Source organism: Enhydra lutris, unplaced genomic scaffold, assembly GCF_002288905.1.
Source record: "Enhydra lutris kenyoni isolate GAN:26980312 unplaced genomic scaffold, ASM228890v2 scaffoldscaffold52, whole genome shotgun sequence".
Taxonomy (NCBI): Eukaryota; Metazoa; Chordata; class Mammalia; order Carnivora; family Mustelidae; genus Enhydra; species Enhydra lutris.
This window is the reverse complement of record NW_019154136.1, coordinates 13177771-13198229: the sequence shown is the minus strand read 5'-3', so window position 1 is coordinate 13198229 and position 20459 is coordinate 13177771. Positions and strand designations below refer to the sequence as shown.

At 48.9% G+C, this 20459-nt stretch overlaps 1 protein-coding gene across 2 annotated transcripts; it reads left to right on the top strand.

Moving 5' to 3' along the window:
- Positions 1-1210: 1210 nt before the first annotated feature.
- On the top strand, positions 1211-19997 carry LOC111157141 (colony stimulating factor 2 receptor alpha subunit). 2 transcript variants are annotated; one of them, XM_022518396.1, is made up of 12 exons: positions 1211-1354; positions 6269-6370; positions 7563-7705; positions 8936-9059; positions 11938-12067; positions 12155-12327; positions 14058-14191; positions 15173-15202; positions 15918-16053; positions 17815-17911; positions 19621-19702; positions 19866-19997. In XM_022518396.1, exons 1-12 carry the CDS (start codon positions 1291-1293, stop codon positions 19968-19970), a joined length of 1320 nt encoding a protein of 439 aa, XP_022374104.1. In that variant the 5' UTR covers positions 1211-1290; the 3' UTR covers positions 19971-19997. The 2 variants fall into 2 exon arrangements, with proteins under 2 accessions (XP_022374104.1, XP_022374105.1); XM_022518397.1 differs by lacking the exons at positions 17815-17911; positions 19621-19702; positions 19866-19997 and adding an exon at positions 16186-16614.
- Positions 19998-20459: the final 462 nt, after the last annotated feature.

Here is a 20459-nt window from a genome sequence, read left to right as displayed (position 1 = left end):
GACCTTAACCTGGAAGGGGCAGGTGTAGACAATCCAGGCCTGCTGAGTTAAATCTCTACCATGGAGGTGTGTTGTCAGATTTTTCAAGCTTCAGAGACTCAAATTGTGTAGGAGTCTAGAACATGGCATCTCTTCCCCTGGCTACATGCCCTTTGCCAGCTTTTTCTATTTCTCCAACTCAGATGAGACACCACCATTCCTGCACCTTTTCAGGAAAGGTCCTCAAGCTGTGCTGAGCATGGGTACCTGCAGTTCCTTCCTCAGTTCTGTCCTGGCCATTGTGCGTTCGTCATGCCGCTCACAGGGGTCTCCCCTTTGGTGCTGCTTCTGCTTCTAGGTTTCCAGGACCGCTAATGAGGGAGGGTTCTCTGGTGATCACATTAACAGTGTCATTGGGAGAGACGCACCTGACCAGAGCTGGCTCATCCCACTCAACGAGAGCTGACAGGTGACCTTCCCGTCCAGCCCCCATCCATGCGTCTCTACCCAAGACATGATGTCCCCCACTCCCTGCGATGCTCCATTGACCACGAGTACCATTATCCCAGTGGGCATTATCATGTCCTCCACGGTTCAGATGAAACAATTCCCACTCTCAAGCCCACTATGATTCATCTCCCCATCCAAACAGCCCATACTGGGAAATCCAGCCCCCATGGCCCTTCTACTCAGCCTTGTCTTGCCATGAGCTGCAAACCTGCTCCCTACCCACTCCACTAGGTTCTAATCAATAAAAGTACCCAATAAAGCTCTGATGAATTCAATGGCACAAAAGTGGCCCCATGCCAAAAGCCAGCAAGCTCATAGCATCCTAGGAAGACTCAATGAGCCCTCTGGTTAAACCTTGAGAAGATGAGGTTCTCCACATCAATGCTGAAGGGGAGTGGTTCCTTCAGGAAGGGGGAGCCATGGACACATTGCCTGCCTAGCTGACTTTCATTGGCTGACATCTTGTCTGTGTTCTTCATAGACCGTAGCAGCCTATATCTCAACACCTCTCCTCTTGCGCTCGGCTTTGCTCAGCATATCCCAGCCAGCACGAGGGCTGTGTGTGGGGGTGTGCATGAGTGTGTGGGTGTCACCCCCATGATCCACTCTCTTCTGGGAGCTGAGAAGCTGATGGGCTCACTCACCGTCCGCAGGTTTCTCAAGTGTGTGTAATGAGAAAACATCACAGGAAGGGGGAGGGCGCTAAGGAGAAAAGGGAAGTCTAGGGTTGAAATGTCTTGACAAGGCAATCACTGTGTTCACTTTGTGACCAGGCAGAGAGCTGTCCAAGACGACAGTCAGATGTCAGAGCGCCGGGAAACCGAGAAAGAAAACAGGTGGCCAGAGCAGAGCCCGGTGCGGTGGGGTAAGGCAGCTCCCTTCATTCTCTGACTCTCAAATGTGCCTTGTCACTCGGGTAGCTATTTCTGCTCCCGTTGCTTCTGCTGGCAGTTCATGCTGCAGATCAAGGAGCACCTCAGAGTGGGAAGTGGGAATGTCTGAATGAAGGCACCCAACAGGGAGGTGGGCACTGAGCTCATGGGCACTGCATTGAAAGGTCTGAATTAGCCCCAGGGATTAGCCAGCTTGCCCTGGGAGCAGGCTGAGCCCCTCTCGCAAGTCTGTGTATGTGAATATTAGAAACCACTTTGGAATTACTACAGAGGCTTGGATGCATGCGGTCGTCCACACGGGGAACCAGGGGTCCCTGGATCCTAGGGCGACACTTTGCTGGCAGTCACTTATCTCAGATCTCCTGGCCACCAAGTGCAGAGCTGCTGGCCAACCTGGGGGACAGGTGTCTTTGGGGACCACAGCCTTCCCTTCCCTGTGTTGTCTGAGCATGACAATTGATTGCATTTCCCCCAAATGGCAGGGATCTCAACATCCAAGGTCATCCGAGGGACGCCCATAGATCGGCAGCACCTGCATGGCCCTGGGTCTTTGATCTGACCTAGTCTGACAGATGGAGCCGGTGTCTCTGTAGAACTTTAGGTCTATAGAAAGGGGAAGAAAACCCGGTCTGGGGAAAACTGAAAGGAGAAGGGAAAGTGGGTAGTCTGTGGACAAAAAAATAGCCAAGTGACATCTCAGTTTTCAGTCATATAAAACAAAACCCCAGGCAAATCCACAGAGCAGGAGGGAAGAAAGGGGACTGTTGGCTTCATGGAGGTGGGGGTCCTCTTTTGCGGGGGAATGAGAATGACCCGGTTCAGGAAAAGGTGCTGGTTGAGCATTCTGGATCCGTTGCATTTTGAGTTGTACATTTCAAGGGATGAGCTCTATACTGTGTGAATTTCACCTCCGTTTTTAAAAATCAAGGCAAAAATTAGGTAAAGGGACCATGAGAGTTCCCTGAACCTCACTTTCTTACCCACTTGCGTGAGGATACTAGGAATGGCCTCCTAGGATGAGTGTGAGGGAGAAACTAGGAGCCAAGCGGAATGTGCCTACGCGTGGTCGGCCCAGGCTGTGGAGAAATCACAACACTAATTACTTCACACTGTGGCCGAATTATCCACTGTTGGCCAAGAGCCCCACGTTGTGACTAACCATCTAATTAAAACAGCAACCCTTGCTAGATCATCTTGCACGGTGCTGTTGGGTATGTGATAATGTCACTATTTGGGTTTTATTAGGGGTTGTTTTTTTTTTTCCCCCTTAGGTCAAATTTACTGAAGTTTATGCTTTTGCTCCATCATGATGAGAGGCGAGCAGAGTTCAGTTTAGAGGAAGCGGAATGGGGAACTGTCCAGCTAAGGGCGTATTCCCATGCAGATTCCTTCTGATGGGGGGATGGGTTGTGCATCTGTAGGTACCTACTTTATGTACAGCCCCAAAGCTGATGCTATGGGAGGCTTGAAAAAGGTAGAGGAAAGCAGATTCCAGAAGCTTACCAGGGATGAATGGGATGGGGACCCTCCCTGCCTTGCTGTACTGGACCACCCTCTCCTAATTAAGTGTGGCTCTGCTCAACAATTGCAGATGTGAAAAGCAGGGCAGAGACAAGACAGGAATAGCAAAGGGGAATGGTAGAGTCAGCCCAGAGGGAGGAAGGGTCTTCCCCAGGATCCTCTCGGGTGCATCATAGAGGACCCCCAACCCCATGCCAAGAACCCTGGACAAGAAGGGCTGGGTGGAGCAGGGTTTAGCTTGCAGATGGAGGAAGCCAGGAACTTCCCCCATAGCACTGGAGTATAAGGTGTGTGGGAGGCGGGGACATTGGGGAAGGTCTGGTCCATGGTTTTTATTTCCTCTTTTAGAGCAAGGGTGGTGCTCTAGGAGGAAGTGGGCTTGGGGAGGTTGGGAGGCAGGAACCCAAGGCTGTGTGCCACTCTCCAGGGGCACTCTGGCACAGGTGCACACACCCGGCTTGGGGAGCTGGCTGGACTCTGCATCATTGGGCTCCAGCCTGGGAAGCTGGTGCAGGGACAGGGGAGAAGGGGCTATAGCTTCTGGACAAGCCAGGTGACCCTCAATAGACAGGGAATTCATCACAGCAAAGGGTGGGTGGGAAAGGAGGCCGAGGTGAGGAAATGGCGAGAATGAGCCTCACAGCTCCAAGGTCTGTAGGGGCAAGGATCAGTAAGGTAAGGGATCCTATAGGTCCTACAGAGGACAGATGAGCCCCCTAGGCAGGGCTGGACATCAAGGAAGGGAGGTGTCAAAATGTACTGAACTAGCCACGTGTGGGAGGGAGATGCTGGGTCCTGGCAGGAGCCGAGCTTCAGGGGAGTCTGGGGGAAGAAGAGAGTCTGTGAAGACGGGTGCCAGCTTGGAGGTGAGGACATGCAGGTCCACAGGGTGGGTGTTGGGGGTGTGATGGCTGGATCTCCAAAAAGGAGACACTGGAAAGAATGAAATAGAGAAGGAATTGGTGATGGAGATGTCTAAGAGGGAGGAGGAGGGGAGGAGAAGGGGGCAGAGAAGGAAGGAAGAAGGAAGAAGGGAAGGGAAGAAGGAAGGCAAACAGAAAGCAGGGAAGAGAAACAGGAAGGAAAGAAGGAAAGAGGGAAGAAATTGGTGGTTGTTTGTTCGGTCGGCCCCCAGGAAGGTAATACACCAAGAGCAAAGAGACCTTAGTGTTGAGACCGATTGACTCTATAAACCCAAGGGCATGACCGAGAGCATGACTGTGCATGGTCAGAGAAGAGAGGAAGGATTCTCCAAGAGAAGGGAAGGCTTTGAAAGGATGAAGTCACGGGGAACACAGAGAGATGAACAGCAGAGACAGTCAGCGGCTGAGAGGAAGAGAAGTATGTAGAGATGGAAGGCCCCATTACAGATCACAACAACAACAACAACTGAAGAGCAAACACCAGCAAAAATCCCACTAGGGCAATGGTGGGCAGAGCCCAAGATGCCACCCCAAAACCACACAGACCATCAGATGTTCTCTGTCGAGTGCAGCTGTACGCGAACAGAGCCCTTTGCTTTTGTACTTATGTGTTGAAAACATTTTTAATAGCCTTTTTTTTTTTGGCCTCTTTTTTTTTTTCCCTTTTTTTTTTTTTTTTTTTTTTTGTCTTTTTTTTTTTTTTCCATTTTTTTTTTTTTTTTTTAAAGAGCCGTTTTAGATTTACAGAAAAATTTAAGTGGGAAGTACAGGGGATTCCTACGTACATGCTTCCCCATTCACCCAGTCTCCACACTTATTAATATTGGGCATCAGTGGGGCACATCCGACATCACTGATGGGCCAATATTGATCCACTATTATTGATTAAAGCCCACATTTTACATTAGAGCCACTCTTGGTGTGTGACGTTCTATGGGTTTGGGCAGATATAGAGTGACATACAGTCATCATCATAGAAATATACAGAGTAGTTTCACTGCCCTAAAAAATCCCCTGTGCCCTGCCTGCTCATCTGTCCCTCCCCCAAACCCTGGTGATGACTGATTTTTTTTTTTTCTGTCTCCATATTTTTTCCTTTTCCAGAATGTTGTAGAATCTGAACCTTCCCAGATGTAGCATTTCAGACTGGCCTCTTTCACTTAGCAAATGTATTTTAACATCCCCTATGCCTCTCAGTGCACTTACCCCTTTTTATTTTCCTCTTTTCTTTTTTTTTTTAACGTATCATTTTTGATTCTTGCGAAACTCAAGTTTTAAAAAAAGAGGGAAAAAATCTCAAAAAAAAAAAAAAAAAAGCTGTTATTACCATCATGGAAACCTGAGCTATCATTCCTTTTTCTCCCCCCAAAAATCCATTCTAAAAACCTCTGGAGCATGTGTCAACCATACTCACATTAAAATTTCTTAAATAAAAATGTAAAAATTTTAATTATACAAACAAAATAAAGAGAGTCAGAACAATGAGAAAATAATCAAAGTGGATGTAATATTCCCCAAAAAGCATCTTAAAGTCACTGTTACGTGTCTCCCATAGCTTCAAGGCTCATCTGAACGATAAGCAAAGCTTGAGAGAAGACAGACGGGCTGGTTTGTAGGGTAGAATTGCAGGGCAGCAGTAGTATATCTCCACGTTGTAGGAGATCTTTCTGCAAGCCGTCCCTCTCAGAACACTGATCCTGGAGAAAAGAGAAGTCAGCGGTGGGTTCCTGTTTTGGACCTCTTATGGGCTCTGGCGTAGGTGGACAGCCCCGGAGGACCTAGAATCCCAGTTGCTGTCAAATGAAGGCTTAACCTGGGGAAGGGCTTGGTGAGCTTGTGCTCCACCCCTGACCCTGGCTAGAGAGGGAACGGACATGTCCAGGAGGCCAGGTGTGTGGAGCCAGAGCCTGATTCACGGGTCCAGCAGCCTGGGAACAACCCTGCCTGACTGTCCCCACTGTTCTTTTGTGGACAATATGTTCATAAAGGGGCTGCCGATCCTAGACTTGGCCATACATCTTAGGGAGTGGATCTTGGTACCTGTGGTAGACGGGCTAATGTCCCCAGAGATGTCCATATCCTGATCCCTTTGTGGTGGACAGAATCACGGCCCCAGAGACATCCATGTCCTCCCCCAGGTTACAGACAGGAATGAAGCCACAGCTTGTGGGCAATTTGACCCAGTGGCACAGAGTACGATGGGGTGGATTGGAACCTCATGTCCACGCTGAAGGACGGGCCATTGGTTCTGCCCCACCCTGAAGCTGGTTGCAACCTACAGACCCTCTGCAGCCAGCAGTGACCCCCAGCTGGCCAGGTCAGTAGACTGACCATCAGGCTGGGGATAGTCCTGCACTCCCCAAGGAAACCTCACTGGGGCCCCCTTGCCAAGAATCCCCATGAGAGCTGATTTCCTCAAAGTGTGACTGTTTGTCCCTGCAGGTTTTCCTCATCCTTCGGGCAACCCCATGCGAGTCTTGGCCATAACCATCCTGTTCTTCATGCTGCTTGACCCAGTGTTCCTCCAGACTCTGGAGCAGCAGGGTAAGTGTGTGAACCTGTTTGACCCTTCTCTGCCTGTCTCATTCCTACATCCCGTGTGTCTTGGGGACACATCCTGATGCCTGAGTCCAATCACATTTCATCTTCGTACTCATTGGTTAGCCAAGTGGCACAATCCAGGGTCACCAGAAGCTAAAGTGTTTTCTTGCTCGTGCTCTGAAAGCCCCTTCCTGCTCCAGGCTTATGACGAGGTCATCCACCCTAGATGCCAACTGTAGGTCATCAGCCCCAGGTCTGAGCAATGGACGTGGAGGGTCTTGCCCTGGCAGGGACTAGTAAACATCTTGACTTAAACAGGTGGACAGGGGATACAAGGTGAGGCCACACACACTCAAGTCCCACCCCTTGACAAAGGCAACGTCAACTGACCAGTAGCATAGAGGCCACGTGGCTGAGAGTTTCAGTAGACAAATGGACAATGGGCAGAGCATCCTTAAGAAAAGAACTCTGGCCCATGACCTGCAGCAACCTGTCCCAAGGGACCAGCCCTTGTCTATGGGGACCAGCCTGCAGAGCCAACCTGCTGTCTGCATGTTAGATGTGCAAAAAGCCAGATGTCCATCCCCATGACAACCCAAGGAGCTAAATGATTCCTTCTGGAACAACAGGCCCCCAGTGACCAGCACTTGATCAGTAACCAATGGCTTCCCTACGTTTTGACCCCAGTTCCTATATAGGACCAACTAGAGAAAGCCAGATATGGTCCCCTAACCAGTCCCATGGGATGCCCTACTTGTAGTGAGCCACCTGCATCCCCACACCCACAGCCTCTGCTCAGGACACAGCTGAATATTCCCTTTAGCCCACTGTGAAACTTGCCCACTCCCCTGTCTCCCCTTTGTCTCTGACAAATGCCAGTGGTGGTGGCCAACTTCCTCACCGTGGCAGGCTCTGAGTAAACAGACTCTGTTGCTCTCACTTGGTAGGTCTTGGCTTACTGGCATGATAAGCATCTTAACATGGAGAAAAGGCATGGAGGTCCAGGTAGGAAGAAGAGATCCATCAGGGGGAGATTCCATGCATGTGTCAATGCCCTGGGGCCACCTGTGTGGATAGGGGAAAGGACACCATGTCCCAGTCTTGATCTTTGCTTACAAGACATGGGATGGGTCAGCAGGCAGTGGGTAGAGGTAGGAAAAGTGTAATTTCTGAAACTGGTGGTCCTTTCTTTCAGATATTTCAACTGCAGAAAGGGTCCCCCGTCTAAATATGAAGTTTGATTCTTGGAGAATGAAACTGAGTTGGGACTGCGAAGAAAACACTACCTACCTCGAATGTGTGATGTTTCACAAGGAGAATGGACCAATCAACATAATAGTAAGACAGATTCGTTATGGACGATTGCTGTCCTTTACAAACCTCTTGTCACGTTAGAAACAAGGCAGCAACTGGTGGAAACAGAGAGCATGTGCGTGACCCTGAGACACATCTAGGAGACATGCTTCTGGGTGCACCAGGAAAGTTAAGTTCTGGCCTGTGTCCAAGAGGTGCACCCTGATTCCCCAGGGGACTGAGGAACTCCTTGGAAAATGTCTTATCCCAAAAGGAAAGGGCGTTCAGGGCTCCCAGGAGCCCCAGCCCAAAACTCCTATGAGGTTAGCCCTGTTACAGGCTGCAGGGCGGGACCCTCAGGGATGCTCAACCATCCAAGGAAGATGAGATGAGGCAGGCTTGTGGAATGGGGCTCCAGTGCAATACAGGTAGATTGCAATTGGGCACACAAATGCTCCCAGAATTTCCAGTGGTCACTTTCAGGGAGATGAAATAGCCAACAACAGTAATCGGGGGAAGACAAATGGCTTATTCTGTGACTTTGAGTCTTCTGTACCCCTTCAAGGGGTGTTGCTTAGGGGACCTGCCCTCCTACCAACAGAAACAGCAGCCTTTTGCTCAACTGGTCCATCAAAAGTCATCCATGTGGTCGACTTAATCCTGAGAAAGAAATAGTTGGTCACCCATGTTCCATGAAAACAAAGTTACTGAATAGATACGATGAAAACAAATAGATACATGAAATAGATGATACATGATACAATAGATGATACAAATAGATACATGAAATGAAAACAAATAGATACATGAAAACAAACTGAATAGATACAATGTAAACATGAAGGCTGTGGGAGAAAGGGGTATGAGATAAGACAAGAAAACGGAAAAACATAAAAGAGTGTGTGTTAAGCTCCACGATGCTTAAAGTGATGAGAGATCTCGATGCTCAGAGCAGTGGTCCTCAGGTTAGCCTCACCCAAGAGCTTTGTTACAAACGCAGAATCCCCTGCCTACAAAGTGCTGAACCAGAATCATTTTGACAAGATCCCCGGGGACTGAGGGCACACTTAAAGGGGACCTCTATTCCAACCTCCTAAACACTGGAGACTAGACCAGCAAGTCGAGGTGCCGCCTTCATGTGGGCAGGCTGCCATCCACCCACCGAGAATGTCCATGGGTGCTGGTGGCATCTCGGGGTCCGTGGAAGAGCGAACAACACGGAGAGGAGAAGAAGAAAAGAGTTTCCTAATGTACTGACTGGTTGCATCTTTTTAGCCCCAGGAGAAAGAATGTCACTGCGAGTTTTCGGATTATTCTCTCCATGATGGAGTCACGCTTATGGTTAAAGTAAATAGCACCCAAAGACCGATTCCAGAAACACTGGTCTACGCTAACTCAGGTAGGGAAAACATCGCGGTGACCCTTTTGAATGTCACTAGCTTCAAGGTAGAGACCTTCCCTTTATTTCTCTTTAGTTTTATTGAGATACACTTGACAATAGGTATTTTATATATTTAAGGTATATAACTTAAAGCTTTGATAGACATACATGTTGAGAAATAATTATTGCAATTAAGCTATTATCCCTCCCTTCAGCCCCTGGAAAACACCATTTCCTCTCTGTGTCAATGCATCTGCCACATGTTGGCTATTGTGAATAATACTGTGATGAACATGGGGGTGCACCTATCTTTTTGGAATTCATATTTCATTTCCTTTGGAAATACACCCAGAAGTAGGATTGCTGGGTCATGTAGGAGTTCTGTGGTCAGTAGTAAAAGAAACGTCTGTGTTTTCCACAGTGGCCACACCAACGTACATTCCCAACGACACTGCACAAGGGTTCTCTTCTATCCACATCCTCACCAGTATTCATCTCTTTTTTTTTCTTTTTAATAGTCATTAAGTGACTATTAAAATGTGTGAGGTAATAGCTCAGTGTGGGTTTTATATACATTTTTTTGATGATGAGTGATGTTGACCATCTTTCTGGGTAGCTGTTGGCCATTTGTATGTATTCTCCTCAAAAATGTCTATTCAGGTCTTCTGCCTGTTCAGTTTAAGTTTTGTTTTGTTTTGTTTTCTGGTTTTTTGTTTTTGGGGGGCTTTGGGCTTTTTTTGCTGTTGAATTGTTTGAGTCCTTATCTGTTTTAGATATTAACCTTTTATCAGATAGATAGAGATTACAGATATTTTCTCCCACTCCGTACATTGCCTTGTCTCTCTGATGATTGTTTCCTTCTCTGAGCTGAAGATTTATAGTTTGATGGAATCCCAGTTGTCAATTTTTGGTTTTGATGCCTGTGCTCTTGGTGTCATATCCAAAAAAATCTTTGCCAAGACCAATGCCAAGAATCTTTCTCCCTATGTTTTCTTCCAGTTGTTGTATGGTTTCAGGTTCTATGTTTAAGTCTGTAATTGATTTTGACTTGATTTCTATATGCAGTGACATAAGGATCCAGTTTATTCTTCTGCTTGTGGATGTCCATTTTTCCCATCCCCATTTAGTGAAGAGGGAATCCTTCATCCGTTGTCTGTTCTTGGGACTCTCGTTGAAGGTCAACCTTGTTGACCATAGGTCTGTGGATTTACTTCTGGGCTCTCTGAGGTCCCATTGATCTATGTGTCTATCTTTAGGCCAGTGCCATACTGTTTTGAGGATTATAGCTTTGCAATGTATTTTGAGATTAGGAAATGCGACGCTTCTAGCTTTGTCCTTGCTCAAGAGTGCTTTGGATCTTTGAAGTCTTTTGTTGAATTTTAGGGTTCTCTTTCTATTTCTGTAGAGAACACCATTGGGATTTTGATAGGGATTGAGTCAATCTACAGATCACTTTGGGTAGTACGGACCTTTTATCACCATTAGTTATCTCAATTCACAACCACGGGATCTCTTTCCATTTATCTGTGTGTTCTTAAATCTCTTTCATCAATGTTTTATAATATTCATCAACGTAATTTTATAATACTCAATTTACTTCCTTGGTTAAATTTATTCCCAAGTATTTTATCCTTTTGGTTGCTATTATGAATGGGATTATTTCATTCTTTTTAAATTTTATTTTTAAGTACTCTATACACTCAACGTGGGGCTTGAAGTCACAACCCCAGGATCAAGAGCTTCACGTTCTACTGACTGAGCTGGCCGAGCACCCCGGGATTATTTTTTTAATTCCTTCCTCGAATAGCTCGTTATTAGTGTATACAAATACTGATTTTTGTATGTTGATTTTATATCCTGCAACTTAATTACATTTATTTATAAGTATAACAATGTCCTTTGTTTGGTCTTTAGGTTTTTCTACATATATGGTCATGCTACCATCAAACGGAGATAAGCTTACTTTTTTTCTTTTAATTTGGATACTTTTATTTCTTTTTCTTGTCTAATTATTCTGGCTAGGACTTCCCATACTATGCTAAATAGAAGTGGTGAGAGTGCCTACCTTGGCCTTGTTTCTTACCTTACAAGGTAAGCTTTCAGTTGTGTTTTTTTTTTTCCCCATTGAGTGTGGTTTTTAGCCATGGGCTGTCCATATTTGTCCTTTATTGGGTTGAGGTAAATTTCATGTACAGCTATTTTATGGAGAGTTTTTTATCATGAATGGATGCTGAATTTCATCAAAGACATTGTGTGTAGCTACTGAGATGACTCTGTGATGTTTTCTTTCATTCTATTAAAATGGTGCCACACAGCGATTGATGTCCATATGTTGAATCATCTTTGCATGTGGGGATAGGTCTACTCGGTTACGACATGCAATCCTTTGAACGTGCCGTTGGATTTGCTTGTTAGTATTTTGTTAACGATTTTTTACATTTACGTTTGTTAGGATATTGGGATGTGATTTTCTTTTCTCATCTCTTAGGGTTGTGATATCATGGTGATCCTGCCCTCATAAAATGAATTTGGAAATGCTGCCTCTTCTTCTATTTTTTGGAAGAGTTTAAGAAGGATTGGGGGTGGGGGGTGCCTGGGTGGCACAGTCAGTTGAGCATCTGACTCTTGGTTTCTGCTCAGGTCCTGATCTCAGTTCATGAGATTGAGCTCTGCATTGGCCTCTGTGCTCAGAGGGAAATCTGTTTGGGATTCTCTCTCCCTCTCCCTCTGCTCCTCCCACTCATGCTCTCTCTCGCTCTGTCTCTCAAATAAATCAATTAATCTTAAAAAGGGGGGGGGTTGGAATTAATTATTCTTTGGATGTTTGGTAGACATTTCAACCATGAAACCATGTGGTCCATTTCCCACAAATTATTTTGTTTTTGTGTCTTCTCAGGTGGGAATGACACAGCTGCCCAGAATTTCTCCTGCTTTATCTACAATGCAAACTTCATGAACTGCAGTTGGGCAAAGGGTCAGGCTGCCCCTGATGATGTCCAATATTTTTTGTATATAAGAGACTCGAGGTAAGTGTTGAGCTCAGGTAGACAATCCCAAGACGTACGGGCCGGAGGAAGCCCAGATTGTTCTCTGAACAGTTTTGAATTTTCTAGGAAAAGAAGGGAAAGAGAGTGTCCTCATTACATAGAAGACTCGGGAACCCATGTGGGATGTCACCTGGAAGACCTCTCGGGATTAACTAGCTACAATTACTTCCTGGTGAACGGTACCAGCCAAAGGACGGGGATCCAGTTCTTTGATTCGGTTCTGTCATGGAAGAAAATCGGTAAGAGCCATGTCCTGTGGTGTAAACAGATGCTTAACAGGTGAACCAAAGGGAGTTCGTGGGGAAGTTTGGAAGAATGGAAATTTTTTCTTTCATGGTTCTGGAGGCCAGATACCCAGAATCAAGGTGTTAGCGTGGTTGCTTCCTTCTGGAAGGAGGCCAACCTATCCTTTTAGTCTGAATTAAACCGGATGATAAGAAGTGGTTCCCCCCAGAAGAAGCAAGAGTCTTCCAATGCCCTCATAGCCTCCAAGAGCTGGCTCTGGCCCCAGGACAGCCCAGACAGGAAGGTGTTTTGCCTGAAGTCAGACCCTGAAGCCCCTTGAGGACCAAAGGCAGGATGTTCAGACCAGGAGATGGAGGTTAACTCTGACCCTTTTGTGGCCGTCCCCCATGGGTAGCACGCACAGCCTTCTCTTGCTGTTTTGGGGGCCACCATTGGCAAACAGATGCAACTCTCCAGTTAATCTACTTCACAGGCCATTGCCAACCCCCACTCTCCACCTCCACGTCACCTGTTGGGGGAGCTCCAGGTGTGTGTACCCAGCCAGGTAGCAGCTGTGCTCCCTACCTCTCAGGGTCTGCATTTCCTGTTCCTTGCTGCAAAACAAACCTCCTGTGGCCCTGACTCAGCCACCCTCCTCCTGAGGAAATCCCCATTTTTTTCTTTTTCCCTCCCCATGTTTCTAACCTTTTTATTTAACTCAGGAAAGCCCAATATTATTTCAAACTTCAATCCTGTGCCATCGTGACTGACAGTAAGAAATTGCATGTTTGGTCTCTGTCCTTTCAAGCACAGAACGGCCACAACCCTAGGAATTTCCCCGGGAGGAGAGCAGTAAGGTGTGCCTTTTGTTACGTTAAGGAGTTGACAGCTGAAAAGCCCCAAAGGATGGGGGTCGGTTGCCAGGGGAACCAACTAGGAGATTAAAGGATTGGAATGTTCAGTCCCCTCCTGTGACCTCCCGGACCAGGACTGGAAAGGAGCTGGTGGCTGACTTCAGTCCCCAATGGGCAATGATTTTAATCACCATGTTTACATAACAAAGCCTCCCTAAAATCCCAAAAGGATGGGGTTTGGACCTGGGTTTGGTGGACATGTGGAGGTTTGGGAAGAGAGACACCCCTGACAAGCCCCTTCCCCACACCTGGCCCCATGAATACTTTTTCTGACTGTTCCTGAATTACAGCCATTTATAATAAACCCGTGATCTAGTGAGTGACGTGTTTCCTTGGGCTCTGTGAGTCGCTGTAGCAGATTAATAGAACCCGAGGAGGAGGTCCTGGGAACTTCTGATCTACAGCTGGTGGGTCAGAACAACCTGGATTTGTGACTGGCATCTGACCTAGGGGGTGAAGGGCAGTCTTATAGGGCTGAGCCTTAGGAGATCTGTCACCACGTCCAGGTAGATAGGTCAGAATTGCGTTGAATTGTAGGACACCCCACCAGTTGTCTGAGAATAGCTTGATGGTGGGAAGGGGGACCCCACGCATCAAAACTGGGTACAGAGTCCTACATGCACATCACAAAATGAGCACAGAACTGTCCTCTGTGCACCGCTGAACCTGCACACATCCCAGTGGTCTTCTTCCCCAAGAGGCAATACTCAAACCCACACAGACTCTGGCCTCTGTGTGACTCCTGGGAGCTGCCTGCAGAACTGGGTCTGACCTCCATGGCCCAGCAGATGCCCGCTGGTTCAGGGGAGTGTCCTGGGATCTCGTTACAGAAATATATAGCCCACCTAACAACATCAGCGTGCTCTGCAACAAGTCCCACTGCCTGATCTGTTGGGAAAAGCCCAAGACCCGATACAGGCTGTCCAACATGGAGTTCAAATACCAGCTGGACATCCAGAGAAAGGTGAGTGGACTCTGCCCCAAGCAGGACATTGTGCCTCAAGGAGCAGAGGGCAGCAGCCCCTGTGACTCACGGTGAGGGCCCAGGTCATGGGAGATGGGCAGGGCTAGGTGATCCATGGGGAGGAACACAGGGGTGGCTGTGTGGACAGGATGCCCTGGGCATGAGGGTCACCACCACAGCCAATCCAGGAGGGGTAGCCCCACACCCAGCTGGATCCTTCAGTCCTTCAGAGGGTGCTGGAGATCTCCAAGCAGATGCAGAACAGAGAGGACCTTCTGCTACTTGCCCACTCAGACCCCACCTGGAGAAGGGGTATTTTCTCTACCACATCCACCTGGACCCAGCGTAGATAAGGGGGAGCCTCTGCTCCAAGTCCAGCTGGACCCAGTGTAGACAGGGACACTCTCAGCTCCACATCTACCTGCACCCAGTGTAGACAAGGGGCACTCCCTGTTCCACGTCCGCACGGCCCCAGTGTAGACAAGGGGGAGCCTCTGCTCTACATCCACTGGGACCCAGTGTAGACAAGGGGGACTTTCTGCTCCAAGTCCAACTGGACCCAGTGTAGACAAGGGGGACTCTGCTCCCCACCCACATGGACTCAGTATAGACAAGGGGAACTCTCCGCTCCACATCTACCTAGACCCAGTGTAGATAAGAGGGAGTCTGTGCTCCACATCCACATGGACCCAGTGTAGACAGGGGGACCCTCTGCTCCACGTCCACTTGGACCCTTAACTGGACCCATCAGTAGCTGGGGTTCAAGGACGAGGCATGATCAGGGCCATCCTCGGTGGCCAAGTCCATACCCCCATCTGCGTGACTTGAGGAGAAGAACGTACAGAGGGAACTCAGCCCTTCCCATGGCCCCAACTCTTGGGGTTACCCCGTGACTACACTCAAAGGAGACAAATGAACGGATCCTGTAAAAATCTTCAAAATGGAGAAAAGTAAACCTAGGTCTATTTTTTTTTTTTCTAGAGCAATAAGGAAAACAGCGAGAATCAACTGGTGAGTTAAGACTCTGACCCAAAATACCATCCCGTCGTGTAACTGTCCAATGTTACTCAAGTGGACACGTGGCCAGGATGGGGTGGGTGATGAGTGAGAGGGTGGCGGCTCCCCAGAGGGCAGTCCAGTCAGTGATGTAGGGATGCTCCCAACAGTCCCGCTGTGGGAGGAGAGCTCATCTGGGTACACTTGCCCTGTCCCATTTGTTGAAATTAGTGACCTCCCACCATGTGCATCTATGTTGGTCAAGAAAATACTCCTTTGAGTTTGAAGAAGATTGTTTCTTCCTTCAAAACGCCTCTAGCAGAAAATCATCCAAGCCCTTTATGGTGGCGTGTCCTAAGTCCCAGCACTACAGTGACCTCAGTGTCCTCCGCTGTCCAACTGGGGGCTTTTACTCAGTTAACATCCTTCCTGGGACGTTACCCTTTGGTGGCTCTGCTCCTGTCCTGTGTACCTCCTGAATGTTTTCTGCATCTGTGTTGATGAGCACCCAAGAAGTGTCCCATGGTGAATGGGGGACTTGCCCTTGATGCTGTTTCACACGGTGAGGACACGGTTCTTCTTGTCCTCTTTCCACGGTGCATGTTCCATGCCTGGATCAGGAAAGTGTGCTTGGACACTGTCATCCATCCCAGTGGTGGGAAAAGACATCCCAGCCCCTCTTTTTGGAAGGCAGGACACCCCACTCTCAAACTTTTTCTTTTGTCCAAAGATTGAGGTGCCTGGTAATTTGGAGAATAGCTACAACTTTCCAAGTCCGGAGCCTAGACCCAAGCATACTGTGAAAATAAGGACCTCGGACGCACGGATCCAGAAGTGGGGTGCCTGGAGCCAGCCCATTGAGTTTGGTATATGTCCTGGGCACGTCCCTCCATTCATCTCTGAGACCTTCCCATTCCTGTCCCCATCCCAGTCCCTGACACTGTACCCATCCCCAACTCCGTCCCCATTCCCATCCCTGTCCCTGTCACCATCCCCAGAGACTCCCAGACGGAGGAATTTCCATCCACGGGTCTCCACGGGGCTCTGTTCCTTCAAAGAATGGACAACCCACTCAGCCTCCCAAAGGGGCTGCTTCAGCTAGAAAAGATGAATCACTCCTGGTCCCCATCAACCCTGTTCACGTCATGCTCCCAGCCAGGGGAACACAGACATCCACGTTGGGCGTGTTTTCTCCTCATCAAGAGGGAGTTATGCATTCCAGGGAACTCGATTACCAACGCCTTCCGCCATTTTCCTCCCTGGAACCTTGAAGGGTTGGCAAGAATTTAATGGTTTGGACCCAAAGCCAATAGAGTCCTCAAGAAATCTGCATTTCCACACTACCTCTCCCTCCCAAATATTTTCAAAGTGTTTCAGTAAGCATTTGATGCACGCAATTTTGTGGGTTGGTTATTTTTTTATCCTGATCCAAAAGCAAATTAAAAAAAAAAAAGGGCTGGTATAAAATGTATGTAAAATATTCATCCAGAGGTAAAACGTAAGTTCGAAGAGATGAGATAGTGGCTTCTTAACTATGACTCCAAAATGAGGAACAACAAAATTAAAAAAAAAAAAAATAGGTCAATTGGCATTCATCAAAATTAAAAATTTTGTATCACATGGAATGGGCACTTTTTAAGTGAAATTGTTATTATTATCGTTATTTTGTAAGAGGGCACATTTTGTCTATTAATATGGAAAACTCTCAAGACGCCATTCAATTTGGTTATGGCCATCCTCATAGGACTGGGTTTATTTTCTTTTTTTTTTAAGATATCACTTATGGGGCGCCTGGGTGGCTCAGTGGGTTAAACCTCTGCCTTCAGCTCAGGTCATGATCTCAGGGTCCTGGGATCGAGCCCCACATCGGGATCTCTGCTCAGAAGGGAACCTGCTTCCCCCCTCCTCTGCCTGCTTCTCTGCCTATTTGTGATCTCTCTCTGTCAAATAAATAAATAAAATATTTTTTTTAAAAAGATATTACTTATTGTTTTGAGAGAGAACCAGAGAGGGAACACAAGCAGGGGGAGTGGGGAGGGAGAAGCAGGCTCCCCGCCAAGCAGGGAGCCCGATGTGGGGCTCGATCCCAGGACCCCGGGATCATGACCTGAGCCGAAGGCGGACGCTTAAGCGACTGAGCCCCCCAGGCACTCCCAAGGCAGTGGGTTTTTTAATTGGATTTCTTTAAAAATAGTAACATAAGATGTGCCCTGTTAGAAAAATATCAAATTGTAAAAAGTGCCCCTTCCGCATGGTAAGCAATCCAGAAGATCTACTACTAGTTGTGAGGCAACTTTGTTCACACCCTATGCCTGGAAATGGGTATTTTGGGGTGGGGTCCATTGTTAATTCATTTATTTATTTTTACCTTTTTTTTTTTTTTACTGATTTATGTTTGGGTCCATTTTTACATAGTCTCGTCGTGCGGCACGAGCACGTTATGGTTGGGAGGGTCGTGAGGATGCTTTGCCTCATGGACGGCTCTGTGGGACAGGGTTGGGATGGGCACATGGGGGTAGATTTTTCCCGCTCTGAGCCTTTCTGGGAAGCCTTGAGCCGGCGAAGGAGGGAAGGAACCGGCCATGCCCTGACCATCCACCTGAAGGGGACCGACCCTCTGTCCGCAGGCTCCGAGGAAACCACGCCCAGCCTCGTGCCCATCTACGTGCTGGTGGTCCTGGGGACCCTCATCACGGTCCTGACCCTCGGCTGCCTTTTGAAAAGGTAAACCCCACTGACAGGTCGGCGTCATCCTTGCAGACGGGCGAGGCGGACAAGGTGCTCGTTCAGAGGGAGCTCAGGGAACCCGCTGCTGTGACGGCCCTCTGGGGAGCTGTAGCTGGCAGCCGACGGGGGCCTTGCCCTGACCCTCGAGGGGCAGCACCGGACACACGTTCTCCGATGCTTCCAGGCCCCTGGGCTGCACTGAGCCCACCCGTTTGGCCCTGTCCCTCCAACTGGACGTGGACCCCCACCCAGCTCAGCTGTGCTCACGGATGGGTTGCATTCAGCCTCATGGGAAGGACCTTCCTCTTTCTGGAACGTCTCCCCACAACCTCTCATCTAGCCCTTCATGTCCCCCCATAAGTCTTGCAGAGTCCTAGGGGCCTGCCGAAGGCCACTCCTCCTACACCCTGTTGGGACCCAGGAGGTGTCCTCCGGTGCCCACCCCTCGATGCCCCCGATCCTAATCGAGCGTCCCGTGTACACTTCCCTGAGCACTGACCCATGAGCTAACGGCACAGGAATGTAGCCTAGGGACAAGGACAGGACTCCGCCCAGCCTGCTGGACGAGTGCTGACCCAGCACCAGCCTGTGCTCTAGGGAGCCTGGACCCGAGAGCAAAGGGGAACAGGGGCAGCCCCGCAACCGTCTGCCAGAATGGGGATGGAGCGCGTGCTCTACATGAGAACAGTTATCTTAATGAAAAGCTGTTTGAGTTTCCTGTGACCACAGGGGAAAAAATGACCACAACCAGAAGGTTTGAAACAACAGAAATGAATCATCTCCCATGTCTGGAGACCAGAAGTCTGAGATCCAGATGGGTCAGGACCACTGAAATCCAGGAGGGGCAGGACTGTGCTCCGTCTTGAGGCTCCTGGGGAGGGTCCTTCCTCCTATTCCAGCTTCTGGGGCTCCAGGCGTCCCCGGGCTGGTGGCCGCGTCCCTCTCATCTCTGACTCTGTCCTCACGTGTCTTCTCCTCTGTGTCTGTGTCTCCCCTTCCGTGTCTTGCGAGGACCCTTGTCCTTGGATTTAGGGCCACCCTGATCCAGGATGAGCTTATGCTCCCTTGATTACAACGGCAAAGACCTGATCTCCAAACACGGTCCCATTTCCAGATTCTGGGGTTCAGGTCTTGAATATACATTTTGGGGGGACAGTACGGAGCTCAGCAGAAGCATCTTCAGACGTCACGGAATCGGGGGTGCTGTCCCTTTCATAAGAGAGAAAGCAAGTGCCCCTTTGAAAATGCAGCAAAACTCCAATGTTTGGCAAAGACAAATTCCGCTGTTTAAGTAAAAACACGAGGATTCGGGGCAAACCTTTAACCCAGCACATAGAAACCTGCCACACCGGGAACCGCTGTTCGTCATTGTGTGGATTTAGAAGGGACACACACCTTGTGATCCGCAGGGACCCTGGGCTGTCCCGGCTGCCTGGGACCGGCCATGTCCCCCACTCTTGTCCCTGTACCCAAGTGAGTCAGCGAAGGTTCTAGAAACATCCTAACCCTATGCGTTCCTATAGTGTGTCTTGCTGGCTCACGGATCTCAAATTTGAGTGGTCCCGCTGTGACTCTTCCATGGAATTGTTCTCCAGCTCGCGGCCCGCAGGCTTCTGCCACTGTGGGCAGGAGGATGCGTCCCTCCTCGCGGCCAGAAGGACATGTGTCCTCAGGCTCTTCCCCTCACACGCTTCCCGGCTCCCTAGGTTCCTCGCATCCCAGACTTTATTCCCACCAATTCCGCGCATCAAAGACAAGTGGACGGATAACCATCGGCCTGACCACCAGGTGGGTGAGGCGGGGACAGAGCAGAGAACCAGGACGGGGAGGACGCCCCAGCGAGTCTGCCCAAGGGGGACCGCGGTGTCCTCATGGGGTGTGGCTGGGATCCCGGTCCTGCTCTCCGGCTGACCGGAAACCCCAACACCCCCACCCTCCCTCTCCTCCTCAGATCATCTGGGAGAACTTCACCTTGGACACGGAAAAAGGTGACAACGAGGACATCCTAACAGTGCAGGAAGTCACAGTGGCCCCGGCGAGCATGGAAGCTGCATAGACGCTTCCGGCCTGGGAACATTCTGGAAGCTGCTTTTTTTTTTTTTTAATTATTATTATTGTTGTTTTGAGCATTTATTTATATAGCTTTTTTTTTAATTTTTTTACTTGAAAAGAATGTGATTTCTTGCAAAGACGGCTGTCATCGGAGGGCTCACTGAACGCGCTGGGATCCGACGCCGTGATGCCCCTGCTTCTCTCCCGGGAACAGAGAGCTCTTCCTTGTTTTACCGTGGCTCAGATACCCTCCTGGCATCAGCCAGCAGGGCTGAGACGTGGGTCTCTGGCGTGTCTGTGGTCCCCATGGGACCCCCCCCATGCCCTCCTCTGTTTCTCCACTAGCTGCAGCTCAGCCCCATGTGGGGACCATCTGAGGGTCCTGAATAGTTATCTCCCCTGCAAAGTCCCATTTGCCACCTAACATGACACATTCCAAGGCTCTAGGAATCAGGGTGTGGACATCTTTGGGGACATTGTTCCATCCACCACC

Coding starts and splice junctions, on each gene's coding strand:
- LOC111157141 (XM_022518396.1), top strand. CDS start 1,291: ATGTCAGAGCGCCGGGAAACCGAGAAAGAAAACAGGTGGCCAGAGCAG. Junction 9,060..11,937: donor ACTGGTCTACGCTAACTCAG/GTAGGGAAAACA, acceptor GTGTCTTCTCAG/GTGGGAATGACACAGCTGCC. Junction 15,203..15,917: donor AAAACAGCGAGAATCAACTG/GTGAGTTAAGAC, acceptor TTTTGTCCAAAG/ATTGAGGTGCCTGGTAATTT.